General features: G+C 52.3%; 1 protein-coding gene across 9 annotated transcripts in view; it reads right to left on the bottom strand.

Moving 5' to 3' along the window:
• The window catches only part of unc13a (unc-13 homolog A (C. elegans)), a 53,882-nt gene that overhangs the window by 27,350 nt on the left and 4,678 nt on the right, over window positions 1–21,854 (bottom strand). For 5 of the 9 annotated variants that reach the window (XM_069186015.1, XM_069186014.1, XM_069186017.1 and 2 more), the window contains exons 2-15: window positions 18,253–18,282; window positions 17,348–17,447; window positions 16,033–16,150; window positions 15,418–15,541; window positions 14,954–15,024; window positions 14,630–14,684; window positions 13,516–13,545; window positions 13,051–13,264; window positions 11,203–11,322; window positions 9,867–10,466; window positions 9,626–9,716; window positions 7,345–7,391; window positions 5,343–5,421; window positions 35–40 (exon numbers count right to left, since the gene is read on the bottom strand). In XM_069186015.1, coding sequence (XP_069042116.1) covers window positions 35–40; window positions 5,343–5,421; window positions 7,345–7,391; window positions 9,626–9,716; window positions 9,867–10,466; window positions 11,203–11,322; window positions 13,051–13,264; window positions 13,516–13,545; window positions 14,630–14,684; window positions 14,954–15,024; window positions 15,418–15,541; window positions 16,033–16,150; window positions 17,348–17,447; window positions 18,253–18,282 — 1,685 coding nt within the window. The remainder of the gene's footprint in view (window positions 1–34; window positions 41–5,342; window positions 5,422–7,344; window positions 7,392–9,625; window positions 9,717–9,866; window positions 10,467–11,202; window positions 11,323–13,050; window positions 13,265–13,515; window positions 13,546–14,629; window positions 14,685–14,953; window positions 15,025–15,417; window positions 15,542–16,032; window positions 16,151–17,347; window positions 17,448–18,252; window positions 18,283–21,854) is intronic. The other 4 variants (XM_069186018.1, XM_069186022.1, XM_069186020.1 and 1 more) reach the window with 1 other exon arrangement.

Below are 21,854 nucleotides of genomic sequence, written 5' to 3' on the forward strand. Positions count from 1 at the left end.
CACTCCCATGAGTGAAAGGAAAATGAGTACTCACCATTGCCTGGGGCCGGTCAGGAGGGATGAGGAAGAAAACACAGAAGCATTAGACAAACAAGCTCAGTTCCTGCAGCTCAGACAAAACAACACCAACAACGACAGACAGGGAGAAACACAGGACAGCCGGAGAGTGTTAGGGAACGGGAGGAGAAAAAGAGACCACTGATGAAGGGAGGGACAGGGACTGAGGAACAGATATACAGGAAGACAGAAGAGATACAGTGAGGAAAGGCGCAACTGAGAGAGAGGAAGAGAGAGGGGAGGAGGAGCAGGTGCCTTTCAGGCAGACTGCCCAGGCCTCAGACACGCTTACACTGGTATGTACCTGTAAGCATGGCATCATTACAGAACTTTATGTGTGATTTTTTTACCGTTAAGCTTTGTCTGAGACTGTCCACTACCAGGCTGCAGAACTCTAACTCTCCATGGCCCATATGACTAATTGGCATCGGGCAGTAAACGTGTCTGAGATTGCCAGGGCAAGGCAGCAAGAGGCTGGGGGCCCCTAGTGGTGGGAGGAGTGAAAGCTGGAGCCACAGTGCAGCAGCCCTGATCTACACTGCAAAAAGATAACTAAGCCTGGGGAAAATCACTTCTCGGCTGACCTACCACACTTTGGTATTCTGATAATTACGATATCTGTGATCATCCCTCTGTTTGCAAATAACCACTTCTGCCTGCTTGATTTTATTTCTTTGGAAAATGAAACTGGAATAATTTTCCCTGAAATTCCACGCTTCCTGGTTTTCCAGGCAAAAGAAAACAATATAGAAAAATCTGTAATGAACTGAATCAGTTGAGTCATTGGAGAATTAAAAATAAGAGGGGTGGGGGGATGGGTGTGGCTCAAACTTCCCTGTCTCCCAGATCTACCAATCAGCCACAGCAGTGAGTCAGCCAATCAGAATCCACTCCAACTCCCAGCCAATAAGAGGTCTCTCTTGCTGCAGTGATCGATGATCCAGGGCGTGGCAACGCTGGAGTCCCTGCAGCGGGTGTGTTCCCTAAACTGACACCTCTGATCTGTGAGTGTTGAGCTGCTCTGTGAAAAGCACGCTCATAACCTAGGGATGCCTTGACAGGACAATGAAAGGGATCATTTTAAATTTCCTGCACTGTTTGCTCATTTTTGCAGCAGCTTTCTTTGCTTTGTCATGTTTCGATGCAGTTTGTGTGGCAGCTGCCTGTACCTCAATGCGATGCACTTCACAGTGATGCATTTCTTTTCTCTGTTAGCAGGATGTTCCCCAGAAAGGACCTGTAAGGAAGGCACCCTGGTGTACAGGTCAGTGCTTCCCAATCTTGGCTATAAGTGGTGCCATAGATTCTTTAAGTCACCTGTTGTCCTCACTCATAGAGCCTTGGGTACATCAGGAAGGGATTTGATAGAGGTGTCTGAGTCGTATACTACAGTGCTGTAGGGCCTGTACTAATAATACCCTGCTGGCTGGGTTGTGGTTCTGTCCAGAATGGATTCTGTTAGCATTGCAGGCGGGTCACTGGTGACGCACTGAAGCTTTACTTTTTTATAAATTTAGAATCACTAATTGGTTTTGTTACAGTACATCCACCTGATTTTGGAATCGTGAATTATGTGCTTTTCACACCTTGGCGCTCAGCTAAAAACCCCACGATCGCACACAGGGGAGAGTGAGGAAGTGTAGGCAGACTCCTCTGCCCCGCCCACCTTTGAGCCAATCATCTTTTAACACATCACATCCAGCTCCGCCCCGTACGGGAAGAACAGCTCTGATTGGAGGAGAGGTGTGTCACTCACAGCACTGCGAGCCTGCAGGCCCCCAAGAGGCTGCAGGGATCACTGTGAGAGTAGAGTCATCCCTGCAGACTGACCTCACCCCCAGCAGTGCTCAGGCAACTGTGCGCCACCACCTGGGGAATTCCCATCACAGTCCGCTAGTGACAGGGCCCAGGCTCGAACCCGCAATCACAGAGCTCAGCCTGTACTGGTTGAGCCACTTAGGAGGCCGACAACCGAAGACTTCTACCTCAGTGTTGGCTCTTCACGGGGCTTTTGTTTCTAAATTCGTTTACTGGTTCCTTTGATTTGAATTTTTTAATTTATCTAAAACAACTGCAGTTAAAAGAATGTTTAAAATGAGATCCTGTAAACCAAAAAAGATGTAAAAGAAAATAATTCTTATTTTTACTGTGACTTGTGCTGTGGAATTCAGACTTTATTGGTGTATATACAGTATAACTCTCTAAAAGTGGAAATGGGAATGCAAGCCACCAGAGAGCAGCCAATCGCACGATGTGCCACAAGTCACATGACAGAGAACAAAGTCACATGGGAAGAAAATCGCTGTCTCCTTCAGAGGGGCGGGGCCCTGCACTGCCCAGCCACACCCAGTGTTGCCAGGCCATCCTCAGCCTGGCACTGCAGTTAACACAGGGGAGGGGCAAGGGCCCTCCCCCTGAAGAGACAGTACAGGAAAGCGCACAGAGACACAGAGGCAGAGAGAGAGGGACAGAGCGAGAGGGAGCTTGGGTTCCAGAGATCACACTGGTTTAGGGTTTGGCAGCACTCAAAATACAACAACTGACCCACTGCGTTCAAACATACAGCACATATGAAAAAAATAAATAAATAAAAAGAAATCAAGGGGGTAAAACAAAACGCATAACATCTGGTTTCAAAGACTTAAGGGGGTGTGAGGAGGTGAGATACAACCCCACAGTCCTGCCCTGGAAGTGGGGAGTCCTGCACAGCTCAGGTCCTGGTTTGGCCTGTGGGTCTGACTGTGCAGCACAATAATTCCAGCCTTGCCCTGAGCAAGCAGGACCAGAAGGAACAGTACAGAGCCAGGATTTGCCTCTACACTGGCTCATGATCTCCAGGCCCATGAGCTCTGGTGACCAGTAATAATAATAATATAATAAAAATAATAATAATAATAATAATAATAATAATAATTGCTTACACTTATATAGCGCTTTTTCTGGACACTCCACTCAAAGCGCTTTACAGGTAATGGGGATCCCCTCCACCACCACCAATGTGCAGCCCCACCTGGATGATGCGACGGCAGCCATAGTGCGCCAGAACGCTCACCACACATCAGCTCTCAGTGGGGAGGAGAGCAGAGTAATGAAGCCAATTCATAGAGGGGGGATATTAGGAGGCCATGATTGGTAAGGGCCAATGGGAAATTTGGCCAGGACACTGGGGTTACCCCCAGTACAGAAATGTGCAACTTCAAAATCCTGTAACACACAAGGGGTCAATTGAGTTGTCATTCACTGTGACAGCCAGCATTTATCTGCATCGCTTTTTGCTGTTTCGACTTTCAAGATTTCCATGGCAACCAGCTGGAATCCAAACTTCCTGTCAGTGCTGCCCAGGCAGGAAGCCGGCATGCAGCAGGGGGCGTGTCCACAGATGACCGTCGCTCGATAAAGGGGCGGCGCCCTTCTCATGGGCAGGTGGCACAGAGTTCTCATCAAACTTAACGTTCGATCTCCTTCAATCAATTAATCAATTAAGACAAATCGTTAACTTCAGCTTTTCCAGGAAAACCGGGAAGACTATGGAATTGATTTCTTGGATGGTTTCTGTTTTTCTGTGGACATTATTTTCACTACGTCTTAAATATTGCTCTTGCTCCAATTTGGCTTATGCTAGATATGTGCTGACCCACGAGAAAATTGTGCGTAGCAGAGTGTTAATGCGTCACAGACACAGGCTGGATACTTGATCAGACACATGAGAGAGAACCGCAGTGTAAAACCTGCTTTTATGAACGTATTGCATCATCCATATGTATTGGAATCTATAGTTCTAAGGTATTTACTAAGATCCATAAGAAAGATGACAAATGTGACGAGGCCTTTCGTACAATCTGGGCCTTCGCACTGCTAGTAAACAATCGAACTGCGGATCTCGCCTGGTCTTTTCTTCCAAGGAGTCCAAGGGTCAACAGCACGGTTGACTGTCCTGTTCCTGACCCCTACAACTCTTTGTGCTCAGTAGTCTCAGTTCTCACTGCCCCTTCCTGTGACTTGCATCCACCTGCTGATGCTGGAGAAGGCCAGGACAGCTCTGGGATTCTCCACCCTGCCTCTGTGCAGAGGTTATTGCCGGGAGCCAGCTGGATGGGATGGTAGCAGGCACAAAGGAGTATGAGAGGTGTGTGGCCTGGCTGTCTCAGGCTAGGGGAAGGGCTCGCTAGCAGAGTTTCTGTGGCCAGGGAGGCTGCACCACCCCTGTCCTGTGGTGAGCTCACCAGGTCGCTGACAAAGGGGAGGGACTTGCGGCGGGGCTTAATGTCGGGCATGCTGTCAATGCTACGCAGGAAATTAACCGCGGCTCCTCTGCTCACACAGCGCAAAACCCAAAACCAGAGAGACACACAGAAACATCCACAGGGTCAGAGAGCAGCGACACACAGCTCAGGAAACCAGGAGTCAGGAAAAGAAGAAAGAAAAACGATAAGGCAGATCCAGAAAAACCAACACGAAGCTAAAAAATAAAAACAGAAGGCAAGTGGACGAGTCTCCCGACAGCAGCCGTTCCTGCAGAGGAGAGTCTGTGATCCAATCAGCCGGGAGGGGGGAGGGTCAGTGAGCCAATCAGGCGGGAGCGAGGAGAGTCTGTGAGCCAATCAGGTGGGAGGGAGGAGGTTCAGTGAGCCAATCAGGTGGAAGGGAGGGCAGTCAGTGAGCCAATCAGGTGGAAGGGAGGGGAGTCAGTGAGCCAATCAGAAAAAGAAAGAGGAGAGGGGGGTCGCTGGGTTCACAAGGAGCTCAGAAGGATGTGGAAATTTCAAGGGACACTTAAGAAGCCCTTGAGCCAATCTGAACACAAAAGGAGACATCAGTGAGTCAATCAGTAAGCAAGAGCAGAGGGTCACTGAACACACCAGTAATTACTGGCACCAGGGGGTGCCAGGATCCAACTAGGAGAGAGCTGAGAAGCCAATGATCTGATAATGAACTTAGTGGGACGAGCCATTCCAAAAAAAGGGGGGACAATTATCATACAAATCCAATCGAAAGGAAGAGGAGGATTTAGTTAACCGATGCGGGCTGAAATGGTGTGGTCAGTAAGCTAATGAGAGGAAAAAGGAAAGAAAATCACAAACTGTAAGTTCAGAAAATGCACAGAGAGAGAAAGAGAGGTTGGTAGAGAGACCGCAGAAGGGACGAGAGTGTGGGAGAAATGAGATGAGCTTCAGTGAAGGGGGAGGTTAGTTTGGCACAGTAAGGAGGGGCGCTTCTGGCTCCTAAGGGGAAGGATATTTTTTCAGGGAAAGAAGACGAGGGGGATGGGGTGTCATAGCTCTCACCAAGTCTCTAACTAGAGGGATGGCTTTCCTCTTTCGGAGGTCCGGCATGCTGTCTATGCTATATAGAGCACCGCCTGGCCTGTGGAGAAACAGCAACACCACCGTAAGGGACCCCAGACACCCCCCTGGGGCAATCAGACTGGGGTACAGGGACAACAAGAGCCCGCGTGAGTTATACAGCTCACAACATTTAACCCGTAGTAAAATGTTCTGGGGTAATAATAGGTTGAACCAAGCCCCACATTCAAGACAGATTTAAGGGTCAGACTTTGTAGGGGGAGGAGGATAACCCAACAAATACAAAACTCAAGAGATTTTCCACCTGAGCAACTTCCCCCAGATAACAGAGGCTTTAAGCAACACCTGACTCTGAAAAGAGCTTTAACAAGGAGATTTAAGACTTACCTGTATGAGCAATATAGACAGATAGCACAGGGAAAGAATTAATCAGCACCCTTTCCTCTTTCTCACACACATAACAGGGGAGGCTCCTCTTGCTGGATATGTCCTCGTGACATTCCCACATAGTCGATACCTGGGTGCCTCAAAAGGAGCAGCTAATTGTTCCTGTAGGCAGTGTGTTATCGGAGGAAAGGAAAATCTCGTTCTCTGCGATTCAAAGATTAAGGCTGCCAAGACGTTACGACGCAGTTGATGTGAGCAGTGGGATACTGTTCACAGCTCCATGGCAGATGAGCATTGCTCGTATCCAGATCCACCCAAGACTCAGCAATGGGTGTACCGGTGAGGGTGGGTTTATCTTGGGGGATCGGATCCAGTGGGGGTTATAACACCCTCCTGATTCACACACAATTCAAGACTATTAAGTAATTCTTCAGGCCCCTGGGCAGAACATTTATGAGGGTCTGAGACAAGTTTCGCTTGTGATCAGCAGTGTCACAGCTGGAGAGAGAGACTGGGCTAAAAGGTTTACAGATACAAACATGCAAAATGGCTTTCCCTGTTGACATAGCTCTTGATGATCTTAATGAACAGCCGTCTAAGGACTTTAACGAAGTGTGCCAATGAGACAACGTAGTGAAACGTAGTCTCCTCAGCACTGCTACAGTGAGACAGGCTGGCAGAAGTCTTAAACCACCTCTTCCCATCCCTCAAGCAGCCTGCCTCCCTCTCTCTCACTCTCCCACGCACTCGCTCCTGCTCTCTGTCATGACACTACTGAGCTCTGGGCATCGAGACAGGCAGCTGCCTCACAGCAGAGAACTGGAAGGCAGTGAGGAAGAGAGGGAGAGAGAACGGTGAGTGTGGATCGATCTGCTACTCTCTTACTCCACTACAGCAGCACAGCACTGACCACTGAGACGCAGCACTGAAAACATCTCAACATTTCATCACATCAAAATGAATATGACAAATATAGACTGTTGTTTCAATTCCTCATGAGAGGAGGAAACAGACCAGCAATCTTAAACTCCATTTGGCATCTTTTGCTACAAGAGCTCACTGCATTTCAATAGCAAAGTATTACCCACTTGTCCCGACTCTTCACAACAGCATGCTATAAACCCAGCTGTGTGTTTGGAAGCAATCAGACACCACCACTCATGCACACGTCTTTAAACGAATTTGACAATGAACCCACAGACTACCAGTCAGAAGACGCTCACTTTAGTGTGCATAGCTGTACCCCAGCTTTGCACTGTTTCAGTCACATCTCCAAATAACTGAACCAGACTGAGCAAAACCAGGGTCTGGCAGCTGGCACTTGGGGGTGCACTCCCTCAAAGATCAAGAGGGGTGACCGTCACCTGAACCCACAGACACACCGTGAGCCTCATCATATCAACTATAAGATACCCACCCCTTCTATGGGCACTTACAGGACAGGTCTCTGGGCATAACGAGCAGCAGGTAGCCTGGCTACAGTTCTGTGCAGTACTGAACTCTACACTGTGCTGCGGTATTTCAACTTGTCTGTTGTTGATCCCAGACCTGTGGTACCCTACTGCCTGGAGTTGTGGAAGTGAAAATGGAGACTTACCCGCCTTTAAACCACAGCGACTGAGAGCCAGCTCCCTCTCCTCGGGCCTGCAGAGAAAGAGACAGATCAGGGAGGGAGTGTCATTCCCCCAGACTACAGTGGTACTAGGGGTCAGCACTTACAGTCTGACTGACCCTCTGACCTCAACCAAGTAGAACGCTTTTCTTAGAGTGACAAACATTGTGCTTCTGGCTGATTCCTGATTACGGAATGGAACTGACTTTGCTTGTAACAAACCAACAGATCAGATCAATCCTGCTGAATATCCCAGCCTGGCAGACTGGCAGTCTACTCAGGACTACAAACATTCTTTCAATATTTCTACTTACGTTTACTTCTTTAAACCAACTGATTCTTACATAACAGTGGGGACAGTTAACAGCAATTACAATCTCGCTTTTGTACTTAATGAAACATGGCTTCTTTTTTTGGCAAAACAGCAGTTTCTTTTTTAATATTGAAGAGAGATACAAGATGTGAAGAAGGGTTTAACTGATTCCCTTCTGCATGAGGACTGGTCTTCTAAGTAACAGGCTAGAGTTAAAGCCGGAAAGGGGGATGACTGATAAGGATTCCAGATGCCAGCTAGGAAACCCCCATGGACAGTAGACACCTAGAGCCCTGACCATTTGGCCAAATGTCTGTGAACTGTCCAAATACCATGACTTCCCCCCTTTACCATAGTAATGAGCTACGTCAGAAGTGGCAGAAAAGGGCTATATAAACTGGAAGTTTTGTACTGGCACTTTGAACAATACTTCGGTTTTATTGTTCCTTGCATGCAATATGCAAGAACTTATTTTTCTGTTACAACAATATCATGTGAAGCCTTTTGTTTAACCAAGAGCATAAACCCGGTATTTAAATCTCATTCACAGCACTGTTCCTTCCCCCAGCTGTGGGCGGGGAAAACATCCCAAAAGGCCAATCACACAGCCGTCAGCCTGGCTTGATGGCCCAATCAGCACACAGGGCCTCACACACACCCACCTGCCAGCCTGCTCCAGCACCCGCCAATGACAGAGGACAACATGAAAATCGCTATGGAAACGTCAAAAAACTGGAAAAAAAAACAACAGAAGCGAAACAGAGATGGGGAAACAAAATGTTTTTAAAAAAAGGGATGAGAGACAAAAATGTGCATAAAAATAACAATGATAATAATTATAATAAAACAATAAGCACAACCAAATCAGAAGAAGAAGCAGGCGAGGCGGGCAGTCAGGGGGAAGGAGGCCGAGCAGGAGGTGTATGAAGGGCCGCAAACCCCAGATCCTGGAGACAGGAGGGCGACCGGGGGGTCGCAGAGGTGGGAGAGACGGAAACAGACCGGAGAGACCTTAGAGACTGGGGATACTGGAGATACTGGAGAGACTGAAGAGACCGGAGAGACCAGAAAAGACCGGAGAGATGGATAGAGACTGGAGAGATTGGAGAGACCAGAGAGACTGGAGAGATGGATAGAGACCGGAGAGATGGATAGAGACTGGAAAGACTGGAGAGACCAGAGAGATGGATAGAGACCGGAGAGACAGGAGAGATGGATAGAGAGTGGATGGACTGGAGAGACTGGAGAGGTAGGATCAACAGAAGGGATGGGAGAGATCGGAGAGGTGGGAGAGACAGGAGAGATGGATAGAGACCGGAGAGATGGATAGAGACTGGAAAGACTGGAGAGACCAGAGAGATGTATAGAGACCGGAGAGACTGGAGAGATGGATAGAGACTGGAGAGATGGATAGAGACCGGAGAGACAGGAGAGATGGCTAGAGACTGGAGAGACAGGAGAGATGGATAGAGACCGGATGGACTGGAGAGACTGGAGAGGTAGGATCAACAGAAGGGATGGGAGAGATCGGAGAGGTGGGAGAGATGGGAGAGACAGGAGAGATGGATAGAGACCGGAGAGATGGATAGAGACCGGAGAGATGGATAGAGACTGGAAAGACTGGAGAGACCAGAGAGATGGATAGAGACCGGAGAGACTGGAGAGATGGATAGAGACTGGAGAGATGGATAGAGACTGGAGAGATGGATAGAGACCGGAGAGACTGGAGAGATGGATAGAGACTGGAGAGACTGGAGAGATGGATAGAGACCGGAGAGACTGGAGAGATGGATAGAGACCGGAGAGACTGGAGAGATGGGTAGAGACCGGAGAGATGGATAGAGACCGGAGAGACTGGAGAAGTAAGAGCAACAGAAGGGATGGGAGAGATCAGAGACGTGGGAGGAGATGGGAGAGACAGGATCTGGGCTGGGCCTCGCGCGCCCGTCTTACCTCCTGCAGCTGCAGGCGGACCTTGTTGAAGACGCGGTGCCAGTTGGCCTTGGCTCTTGACGTGGAGTCCAGGGCCTCGGCCGCAGCGAAGCTGGGAGTGACAGGGGGGACAGGGAGGGAGCAGGGAGGGGGGAGGGACAGAGCTTTAAGACCTGTCAACACAAAGCACTGGAAAGCTTATTTCCCAAATGCACGACCCCCTGTTCTCCAACGCTTTCCTGCGCTGGACCCGTGGGCTCACCTGTCTGGCTTCTCTGGGGGGAAAGCGGGGGCACTCTGGGTGGCAGGGGGCTCTTCTTTGGTGGGGGGAGCCTCAGCAGGGACTGGAGCCTGGGGTACCGCGGGGGTCTGCGAGGCGGGGGCCGGGGCAGGGGGATGCTGTATCTGGGCCTGGGCCTGGTGGAGCGAGGCCTGTTTCTCCAGGGGCGGGCGGGGGGCGGCGGGGGTCTCGAGGGCCGGGGCGGGGGCGAAAGGCGGCTCGGGCTCCTCCCGGGGGGCGTCGGGGGGGTACAGGTCCTCGTCGTCTTCGTACAGCTCCCCCTCGTAGATCTCGTCCTCTTCCTCGTCGTACAGCGCCCCCTCCTCCCCACCATCCTTGGAGTAGCCACCCTCATCGCTGTAGGCCCCCGCGGGCTCTTCGGGGTCCCAGTCCGGGGGCAGGGAGTCCTTGCCGTAGCTGACCGAGCTGTGGCAGGAGTGGTAGGAGTCCTCTGCCTCGGGGTCGTCGTACAGCTCCGAGCCCCGCAGGCTCTCCCCGTCGTCCGGCTCGAACTCCTCGCTCAGCTGGGAGCTGCCCTGGCTCAGCTCGGCCGAGGAGGCATAGCGACTGCTGCCTGTGGGGCTGCACCCGGGGAGACAGAGGGCCAGAGCGGGGGGGGTGGGTCAGGCGGAGACTCGGGCCTCCGCGTTGACCGCCACCCGGTTAGTAATCACTGATCATTCTCGAGAACGCACGAGACCCCGCCCCCCACACAAGAGAGCGCGTCTCTCTCCTGTCGCGTCAGCACAACCCTCTGGGGCCCCCCCCGACCCGGCGCCGGGACACGACGGGCCGGCCCTGCCCACGCCAGGAGAAGCCCACAGCACCCAGCCTCCACATTCTCAGTCTCGGTCCTTCCCAGGTCTCCCAGCTTGTCGCAGTTGACCGAACCCTCCTTTCCCAGGTTCGTTCCCGTATCATAACTTATTCAATTTCAGGAAAAAAGAGTACAAAGTCCAGCCCACCACCTCCTGCCGCCCAGAGAAAGGCAATCTGCGGGGTGCTTCGGAACAAAACATTTTATCATCGACCTCCAGCCCCTCAGATAAATCCGAAAAACACGAACAGTTGCATGAATTAGTAAGCGGCTTTTGCATCTGCTACCAGCAGGAAGGAGGAGAGCACACATACAGATACAGGGAGGGCCATGGAGGCGGTCCAGCACTCGGACAGCGGGAGAGAGGTGGACACCGCGGGGACCAGCGCATGCACACAGCAGGGATGAGGGGACACGTCCACCAATGACACCACAGCGGGACCGAGCCACAGGCTGGAGCAGCGGGGGGGTGGGGGGGGTGGACGCGGTGCGGTAACCCACCTATCAGAGAGTGAGTGCCTACTGTCTAGAGAGTACTGGCGGCTGGTCCGCCGGCTCGAACCCGAGGCCGACTCGAGATCGCTGCGGCCGTTGGTGGCGGAGTCTAAGCTACCATAGCGTCTGGCGGGGGGGGGAAGGCAGGAAAGGAGGAGCGTCAGTATGGACGGGCCGCACGCACGACACGCGCTGCGCCAGCGGAGCGAGCTCTCGGCTGCACAGAGGCCCCCCGGTGAGCTCGGGGACAGCAGCGGGGGCCAGGGGCCGCGGGAGCTGAGCTCTGGCCGTCTGGGGTCCAGTTCTTTGATCTGCTGAAGGAGCTGCAAAGCCAATTTTTTACTGGTGGACAGTTCTCCCTGTTTATAACAATCCTAAGAAGGAGCAGTAGTACCCCTGTAACCAAAGTAAGGCTGTTGTCTTGTTTTGATGAAGCACAACACGGGACATCTTGTCGGTCCTGATTTACCACAGTCAGCAGTGGCGACCCTTCTGACTGTACTGATCTACTCTTTCAGCTCAGCCCCAGGCAGCCCAGATGGTTCAGTGGACTGAGGCCCAGGGAGTCAATAACCCCACCGCCGCAGCAGAGCTCCTGCTTAAGCACAGAGAACTGCTCGTCCCCTCTCTCGTCCCCCTGAAGCCCGGAGACTCCATGCAGCAGAGAGCTTCACCGATCGCTGAGCGCATTCGTGTGAGCGCTGCTTTCTGAGCACATGCACACACGCGCACGCACACACGCACGCACGCACGCACGCATGCACGCACGCACGCACGCACACACACGCGCGTGCGCAAAACAGTCCCGCACACACGCGCTCCGCCAGGGGTCTGGCCCTGGGTTTGTATACACAGTCAGGAAGGACTGCAGACTTGTATACAAACTGCAGAATCTCCACAGCACGTGTGTAGGTGCTCAGGGGACTTGACAGGCTTGTGCACCGTGTCCTTGGGATGCACAGGGCCTGAACGCCATGCAGGGGACTGATAGAGGCTGGATTCTGCAAGGGGCTTGTGTACAGCAGACACGGATTTCCGCAGAGCTTGCATACAATCTCCTTGGTCTCGATAGAATACGCCTGAACTGTTTTCTACAGGGCTTGCCTACAACAGAGGCCTCTATACATCTTATGTACAGTGTCAAGGGTTTCTATAGGGTCTGTTTACATGTCAGGAGCCTCTATATGGCCTGTGTCCAGTGCTGAGGATGTCTAATGGTCTTTGGTACAGTGTAAGGGGTTTCTATAGTGTCATTCTCTGACACTGCAGTGGCACTTCAGAGACACTTGGGGTCAGCGTTCACAGTCTATGTTCTCAGGAGCCTCTGCATGGCCTGTATACAGTGTTGAGGGTCTCTATGGTGTCTACAGTGTCAGGGGTCTCTATAAGGTACAGTGTCGGGGTGATTTCAGTAGAGATTTACAAGCTGTGATGAAAAATCGTTACTTTCAAGTTAAACCAACAACCAACAAAAAAGATTTCAGACCCTGTGTGACTGTGCAGCTGTCATCAGCAGTCACCTGCCCCTCCTCTCCGGAGGGCATCCTCCATCCACTCAGGGACTTCGAAATACAACGACATCAAAAACACTGGATCAAATTAATATCAAATCCAAATCTTATAGAGGTTTACCATAGTAAATCTGCTGTTTTGGCAGTTTTACCATTCTTTTACCATGCCCATACCATACCAGGACAGTACTCTGCCCTGGTACCCTTCATTGCCAGGCTGAGCCTTCTCTCTGTTGGGCTTAACTGCCTTGTAGTCAGCTTTTACCATGGTACACCACGGTAACATCTAGAGGGGAGGGTCGGCCGTCCAGGGGCAAAGGGAACTGGGTGTTGCTTGTGCTACCTCATCGCCCTCTGGTGGTCGGAGTAGTCCAGCTCACAGCTGTGCATGGAGTCGGTGTAGGAGTCGCGGGAGCTCTGGTGCTGGTGCCTCATGGGATACTGGTGGACCGAGGCGTTGGGCTGGGAGGTGGTGTAGTACGGCGGCGGGATGCTGTTGCTGGTCTCGCTGCGGTAGTCGCTGTCCCTGTCATCCACGGCGCTGTCGGGGTCGTCGTCTGCCGAGAGAGACAGCGCAAGGCTCGTGAGACAGTGCCTCTGGGGCAGCTGCAGACACAGACCGACGCCGCACCTCTGGGACAGGGGACACGCGCCCCAGGAGAGGATCCGGCTTCGGGCCTATGCGATCCTCAGGATGTCCTCTCGGAACAGACTCGTGTCAATACTGAAGGACTGACTGACACACTGACTGCCTAACAGCCCAGGGGAAAACTCTTCTGATGAACAAGGAGCAGAGAGAAACACTCACTCTGTTGGTCTCCCCACAGATTCCAGTTACCTGCAGAAAAAGAGAAGAACAGAGGAGACACAGTGGCAGACATCGGCACCTGAAGCACCTAAAGCACTCCCCCGAGTAACAAGAGCAACAAGCACTGTCAGAGACACTCTCAGATTTCTCCAGGACACCTCCCTCTGAATTAGCGGCACCACATTTATCCCAGCAAAGGTGTTCTAGTGAGCTAAGCAGGACAGGCTGCTGGGAAGGAGATCTGCAGACGGCGAGAGAAACAGCTCAGCTCAGCGCACCTACAGAGCTCTGGCCGATCCCTCCTCCGCTGGCGCGGAATTGAAAGCAGAATCACGGCCTTGCGGAGCTCCAGCGGGTTGATGTCACCGATGGAACACGGCCTGAGAAAATCAGGGAAAGACACCCTGGCAGCCAGCTGCTGGCGGAGAGCCGCCTGGGACTCACCATGCCAGGCGCAAAGCTGGCACTGACCTGCTGCTCTTGGCCGGCTGTGTCTGCTCTGCTGCACCCCCCAGCCTCATCACAGGGGGGGGGGCAGGCGGGCAGCACCCCCAAGTGGCTCAGCACTGGGAGTTGGACGCTCGGAATCCTGCCTACCAGCGGGTCCAGGAGAGACCCGGCGGCATCGGCTTCATCACGGCATCCTGACCATCTGAGTCCGGGGCTCGGAGCGTCTGGCCTCGTTCCTTTGGTTTTATTCCCTGTCCCTGTTCCGAATCCTGTTCCGGATTTTAACCGTGTTTGTCTTCTCTTGGATGGATCACCCGGTTTTGGACCCTGGACTACGCCCCGGATTTTCCCCTTGGACTGCCTGAACTTGTTTGCCATCGCCACGGCCCCCGAGCACCGGATCACCGTCGTCACGCCCCCCCCGTCCGTCAACCCATCCTGATCCTCCCCGTCTCCTCCCCTGATGTCCTTCTCCACACCCAGATTATACCGGCTGCATAGGGTCCTGAACGACGCTTCGCGGGAGCCTGGACCAGCTCCCCTTACACCACCAGCTGGCCAGAGTCTCCGCTGGCGGTAATAATGTCCTGGCACAGGGGTGAGCTCTGGCCTGCCAGTACCCTCCCTGGACAGAAGAGAGAGAGCGTGGAAGAGCGATACTCACAGCACTGTGTGCCCGGGACGGGGAGGGGCCTCTCCTGCACTTCCTGGTAGGTGTACTGATGATACCGACAGAGACAGAGAGAGACAGACACTGTGAGCCACAGGCATCAGCAGCAGCAGCAAACCAGCACAGGCTGAGCCCCTGGCAGGAGCAGGAGGAGACACAGGCCTAGCGCTGTGATCGTTTTGTGCTTTTCGCAACTCATCAGACAGTGAGAAATACCAAAGGGAGCAGACCAAACCCCTCCCCACGTGTCTTGGCATTGAAAGGCCTTGTAGGCAGAGAACTACCCGATTCTAGACAAGGGTGAAGAAACCAGCTCACATCCTGGTCTCTCATGGCGTTCAGCTGCTCCAGTTTTTTGGCCCAATAGCGTGCTTCCTCTTCTGGGATATCTGGACCACAGACAGGAACACAGGGAAATGTCAGAATGGTATAAAGAAGGAATGAAGCCCATCAGAGCTCACTCTTCTGCACACAGAGGGGCATTCTCTTACATAGCTGACCAGTCTTCCACAATGACCACTGTCCTCTATACTGAGCAACACTCTCATAGAGGTGACCACTGACCTCTACGCCGTCTTATACCACCTGTGTTTTTAACGTGTTGTATCCTGCTCTGATCTTTCCACTGGGTCCTGGGCTAATGTTTAAAACCCTCACAAGGAAGGACTTAGGAAGTCTCCGTGTGAGGAGACTTAGGAAAAACCCTCCTTCTGCCCTATAATCAACATGACCTCAGACAACTACTGTTACACTTGAGCAGCAGGGAAAAGCTCTGCACTTACCCAGTGGCAACTCGAAGCGCGTGTCCAGCAACACACGATGGAATGTGGGATCCTTCGTCCCACAGATTTCATTGTCTGCCATGATGACCTGGGAATCAAGGGTCAGCCACTCCCCTGGGCCTTCCTATTGGAAGAGAGAAAAACAGAAACTCCCCTAAGCTTTTCTATTGGAAGGGAGAAAAACAGACACTCCCCTAAGCTTTTCTATTGGAGGGAGGAAAAAACAGACACTCCCCTAAGCTTTTCTATTGGAGGGAGGAAAAAACAGACACTCCCCTAAGCTTTCCTATCGGAGGGGAGAAAAAAAGACACTCCCCTAAGCTTTTCTTTCGGAAGGAAGAAAAACACCCACATTTTTTAAGTCCTTGTGACAGAAGATGCAGGTATAAAATGTTTTGCAGCTCACCAATGCCACTCTTGTAAGAACTGCTTGTTTATCACTGCACCTGCACTGTACACTGCTGTAACATTCAGCTTTCTGCACAGGTCTGTACAGAGGAGGAGCTCTCGGAACTAAAGAGCGACGGTCAGGGCTGCTGGCTGGACTGGAAGACAAGCCGATGGACGGGAAGACAAGTCTCAGCGCCAGTGCGAGAGCACACAGGGGGACTGTACCTCGTTTGACTGCCTGATGTTGCTCAGGGGGATCCACACGGTACCGACCATGGTGTCCCAGATCAGGCCCTTGTTCCAGACCTCCACCGTCAGGCCCAGGTCTAACCTGTTGATCTCACTGCGGGGAGAGAGAGTGGGGACGCTGAGGCTGGAGAGTAACGTGTTACTGCACCAAAAAAGTCAGGACCCATTTACACAGCAGGGCATTTACTGGAGCGATCTGAGCCCACAGCTTCCAAGGCACAAGTCCTGGACACTAGCCTCACGCCACGCTGCCACCTACAGGGAGGCAGTGGGATGTAACCGAGAGAGCGAGAGGCAGGAGTGGAAGAGTGACAATCACACACAATTCCAGTCCTTCCCAGCCACTGGTCACTGTTTTTCACTGCGGGGCTTTATTTAATTAATTATTAACATAAGATGTTCAATCATCTGTTTTTTTAAGTCTTAATCAGTTGCTTATTGATAATCATCTGTGAAACCTGCAGGACTGCACCCCCCTCATGGCCCTGGTGCTATTGATAAAGCTCTCGCTGCACCAGGACTGTCCACAGCTCTCCTCCATCAGATCACACAGCCTCCAGGTGCTCACGTCCCAGCCCCTGTAGGGATGGGCTGGAAACAGGGAAGGAAGGCTTCCCTGCCAGCAGCCATATCACTCTGCAACTCACAGCTGGCAGCCCACTGGAGCCCAGCAGGTGTGAGCCTGGTCAGTACCTGGATGGGAGACTCCTGGGAAAAACTAAGGCTGCTGCTGGAAGAGGTGTTAGTGGGGCCAGCAGGGGGCGCTCACCCTGCAGTCTGTGTGGGTCCTAATGCCCCAGTATAGTGACGGGGACACTGTACTGTAAACAGGTGCCGTCCTTCGGATGTGATGTAAAACTGAGGTCCTGACTCTCTTTGGTCATTAAAAATCCCAGGGTGTCTCTTGAAAAGAGTAGGGGTGTTACCCCGGTGTCCTGCCAAATTTTCCATTGGCCCTTACCAATCATGGCCTCCAAATAATCCCCATCTCTGAACTGGCTTCATCACTCTGCTCTCCTCTACACTGAGAGCTGATGTGTGGTGAGTGTTCTGGCGCACTATGGCTGCCGTCGCATCATCCAGGTGGGGCTGCACACTGGTGGTGGTGGAGGGGAGACCCCATTACCTGTAAAGTGCTTTGAGTGGAGTGTCCAGAAAAGCGCTATATAAGTGTGAGGAATTATTATTAAGGCTGGAGTAACGAACCATGGACCGGAGTGAGAAATGACTGACCGGAGTGAGGAAACAGAATGGCAACTTCATTTGTGAGACACAGGAGGCCTCAACTTACAACATGAAGTCCTGCTCCCAACACGGCTGGCTCCCGCGAACCGCGATGGTGGTGCTCTTGACATTCTGCACCTTGAGAGACACGTACGTGTTGAATTTCTCTGCGGGAGAGAGAGGGACAGACAGAGGTGCTTTCAGAAGTTAGAACTGCAGAGTCTCTTTAGTGTTGAGAGCGTGGCTCAGAGTCTGACCAAGGCATGCAGTTCCTCCATGTGTCAGTTGCATTCAAGTGGCTGGGATTCCCACTGTGCACAAGGTGCACAATTGTAGCAGGGTCCCTGGGGGCAGCAGTGGGATACGTCAGCCAGGGCTCTTCCTGAGAAACAGAGCCTCCTGGGATTGACAGAGCGCCTGCTGGCTTCGAGTGAGGTCATGAGAGACCGGCTATCTCCTCCAATCAGAGCCGTCTCTGTGGGGCTCACAGTGCGTCACGTGACGAATGGCTCTGCAGGTGGGCGTGTCGCAGGAGCTCGCACAGGTGTCGGCGCGATGAGCTGCTGATTGCAAATTTCGTGGCACATGCGAAATATGTAATTGGCAAAAAATGATCCACGTTCCAAATTATAAGGAACAACAGCAAAACAAGGATGCAAGGCGTCTTCTAGCAGTTAGGAATGAAACCAGGAAGCACGTCTGCAGACATGAGCTGCCCAGCTGTGCTGTGGAAACCAGCTCTCTGGGCACCTGTAGACAATGAGACTCTGGACAAGCGTCTCACTAACACAGTAATGAGAGGATTGGAAAAGCGCTCATCTCACTGGCACCCTTATGCCTTGTGCTGATCACCAGATCTCACTGCCGGGATGGGGACGAGGTTGGCCAAACCCCAGATGGTAGAAAAGGAATGAAAACGCTGTGACCCAACGCAGTAGACCATGCTGTGAAGGTGTGTTCTCAGCCACTCACCTTGGGGCCCATCTAGCTTGGCTTTCTTCACTGCAAAACAGAGAGAAAGAGAATATCAGAGCTGGGCCCACAAGCAGGCCCGATCCAGCACCTTGAAAGACTCCTACTGGACTGAGGGCAGGCGTCTGCTGCAGCACTGGGGCCAGGGCACAGCAGTCTGATCCAATCCGGGTTTTACAGTGCTAACAATCAGACTCCCAGTGCACAGCAGTCTGATCCACTCTGGGTTTTACAGTGCTAACAATCAGACTCCCAGGGCACAGCAGTCTGATCTGCTCCAGGTTTTATAGTGGTAACAATCAGACTCCCAGGACACAGCAGTCTGATCCACTCTGGGTTTTACAATGCTAACAATCAGACTCCCAGGGCACAGCAGTCTGATCTGCTCCAGGTTTTATAGTGCTAACAATCAGACTCCCAGGACACAGCAGTCTGATCCACTCCGGGTTTTATAGTGCTAACAATCAGACTCCCAGTGCACAGCAGTCTGATCCACTCTGGGTTTTACAATGCTAACAATCAGACTCCCAGGGCACAGCAGTCTGATCTGCTCCAGGTTTTATAGTGCTAACAATCAGACTCCCAGGACACAGCAGTCTGATCCACTCCGGGTTTTATAGTGCTAACAATCAGACTCCCAGGACACAGCAGTCTGATCCACTCCGGGTTTTATAGTGCTAACAATCAGACTCCCAGGACACAGCAGTCTGATCCGCTCCAGGTTTTACAGTGCTAACAATCAGACTCCCAGGGCACAGCAGTCTGATCCAATCGTGGGTTTACAGTGCTTACAATCAGACTCCCAGTGCACAGCAGTCTGATCCACTCTGGGTTTTACAATGCTAACAATCAGACTCCCAGGGCACAGCAGTCTGATCTGCTCCAGGTTTTATAGTGCTAACAATCAGACTCCCAGGACACAGCAGTCTGATCCACTCCGGGTTTTATAGTGCTAACAATCAGACTCCCAGGGCACAGCAGTCTGATCCACTCCGGGTTTTATAGTGCTAACAATCAGACTCCCAGGACACAGCAGTCTGATCTGCTCCAGGTTTTATAGTGCTAACAATCAGACTCCCAGGGCACAGCAGTCTGATCCAATCGGGGGTTTACAGTGTTAACAATCAGACTCCCAGGGCTCTGTTAACAGAGCCCCGCTTATCCCAGCAGAACAAAAACTGTCAGCAATACCTGCAAACCCTCTCCATCCCCTCCTCTCGCCAGCTCGAGCAGATCAAGGGAGTCAGGAGAGAGAGAGGAAGAGGGAGAGAGAGAACTCCCACCTCCTTATCTCTCTGCACCTGGGAGCTTTCAGAGCTTAAATCCCAGAGCAGATGGAGCTGTGGGATGTGGGAGACAATGGGAAGCCAGATTGCAGCAGGAAAGCTTCCAGAGGAAAAGGCCTGATATTCTTCAACGTGGAGAGGAAGGCAAATTGAATTGATCTTTTACAGAGTGCGCTCCTACTGCGCTGCGCTTCACGGCCCCAACGTCACCAGTAATACTCCAGCAGGGAATTAATACTCCCAGCCCTGGGATTAGTCCCCTGCAATGGCTCCACATGCACTCCAACACATCCACAAATGAGCTCTCCAGTCTCTGACTATGTGAAAGAGAAATCAGAGACTCCATTCAAGGCTTGTTCTGTACACTGTCTCTGGGCAGGGACAGCATTCAGACTCCCAGTGCACAGCAGTCTGATCCACTCCAGGTTTTACAGTGCTAACAATCAGACTCCCAGGGCACAGCAGTCTGATCCGCTCCAGGTTTTACAGTGCTAACAGTCAGACTCCCAGTGCACAGCAGTCTGATCCACTCTGGGTTTTACAGTGCTAACAATCAGACTCCCAGGGCACAGCAGTCTGATCCACTCTGGGTTTTACAGTGCTAACAGTCAGACTCCCAGTGCACAGCAGTCTGATCCACTCTGGGTTTTACAGTGCTAACAATCAGACTCCCAGGGCACAGCAGTCTGATCCACTCTGGGTTTTACAGTGCTAACAGTCAGACTCCCAGTGCACAGCAGTCTGATCCACTCTGGGTTATACAATGCTAACAATCAGACTCCCAGGGCACAGCAGTCTGATCCGCTCCAGGTTTTACAGTGCTAACAATCAGACTCCCAGGACACAGCAGTCTGATCCACTTCAGATTGTGAAGTATTGACTACTCAGACCTCTGCACACCATTTGAAGTTAAACGCAATCTATAGGGCGAAAGATCAAGCAGTACATGTCATGAATGGAAAGGGAATTTTGTCTGTGCTATGAGCAGACTTTGAGCTGGCCAGCACCGGGGCGATGCTGCTCCCTCCTTCTTTCACTCCTCCTGCCTCACTCCCACGCCCGGCGCTGCCACGTGGTGTCTTTCACACACTCTCTCTCGCTCGGTCTGCTCAGCGAAGCGAGTGAGGGAGCCAGCGAGCGAGCGGCGCGCCGCATCTCCTGCCGCTAAAAATAACCGCCTTGCCACGGCAGAGGGCAGAGGAAAGTCCCCGCCACCGGGCACAGGGGCAGCCGGCCCGGCTTCTCCCGGACCAGTCCCCTTCAGGGGCAAGAGCGCCCCCCTCCCCCGGAGACCCACACCCCCTGGTGCTGCTCACATCAGCTCCTCTATATTTAGCCACAGGGGGCGGGAGTGCTGTGATGGCCGTTTCCGGCGCTGGCTTGAATCGAGCACCTGGAGCGCAGGTCTTGGAACACCACACCCCCCCTCTCTGGCAGACGGAGCCGTTTCCGCTGCTCCATCGCCACATTTCGGCTGCAGGGGGCTCTTGTGAAAACACAAGGATGGGGAAACAAGACCAATCTAGCCTGGAGGCCGAGACTCAACTTCAACAACATGGCCGGGTAGCTGGTTCCAGACTCCCACGGCTCTTTGGGTAACCATCTCACCCTGCAGCTCCCAGCTGGCCGCCCACTGGAGCCCAGCAGGTGTGAGCCTGGCCAGGAGACTCCTGGGAAAGCTGAGGCTGCTGCTGGGAGAGGTGTTAGAGGGACCAGTAGGGGGCGCTCACCCTGCACTCTGTGTGAGTCCTAATGCCCCATTATAGTGATGGGGACACTTCTGTAAAAAGACGCCGTCCTTCGGATGAAATGTAAAACCGAGGTCCTGACTCTCTGTGGTCATTAAGAATCCCAGGGTGTCTCTTGAAAAGAGTAGGGGTGTTACCCCGGTGTCCTGGCCTAATTTCCCCCTGGCCTTCACCCATCATGGCCTCCTAATAATCCCCATCTCTGAACTGGCTTCATCACTCTGCTCTCCTCCCCACTGAGAGCTGGTGTGTGAGCAGACTGGCGCATCATCCAGGTGGGGCTGCACACTGGTGAGTGTGGAGGGGATCCCCATTACCTGTAAAGAGCTCTGAGTGGAGTGTCCAGAAAAGCGCTATAGAAGTGTAAGCAATTATTATTATTATTAATTATTATTATTATTATTATTATTAAAGCACTGGCTTCCTGTTCTATTTCCATTTGAAATGAACTTCCACATAGTTACCTCATCTCCTTCGGTTGCACTGTTCATTCTGAATCAGATGCGGTGACTCTGATTGACAACACTGTAAAAGCTCGAAAGGACCGGAATGCAGTGGGCATTCAATC

Source organism: Lepisosteus oculatus, chromosome 29 (genome assembly GCF_040954835.1).
Source record: "Lepisosteus oculatus isolate fLepOcu1 chromosome 29, fLepOcu1.hap2, whole genome shotgun sequence".
Taxonomy (NCBI): domain Eukaryota; kingdom Metazoa; phylum Chordata; class Actinopteri; order Semionotiformes; family Lepisosteidae; genus Lepisosteus; species Lepisosteus oculatus.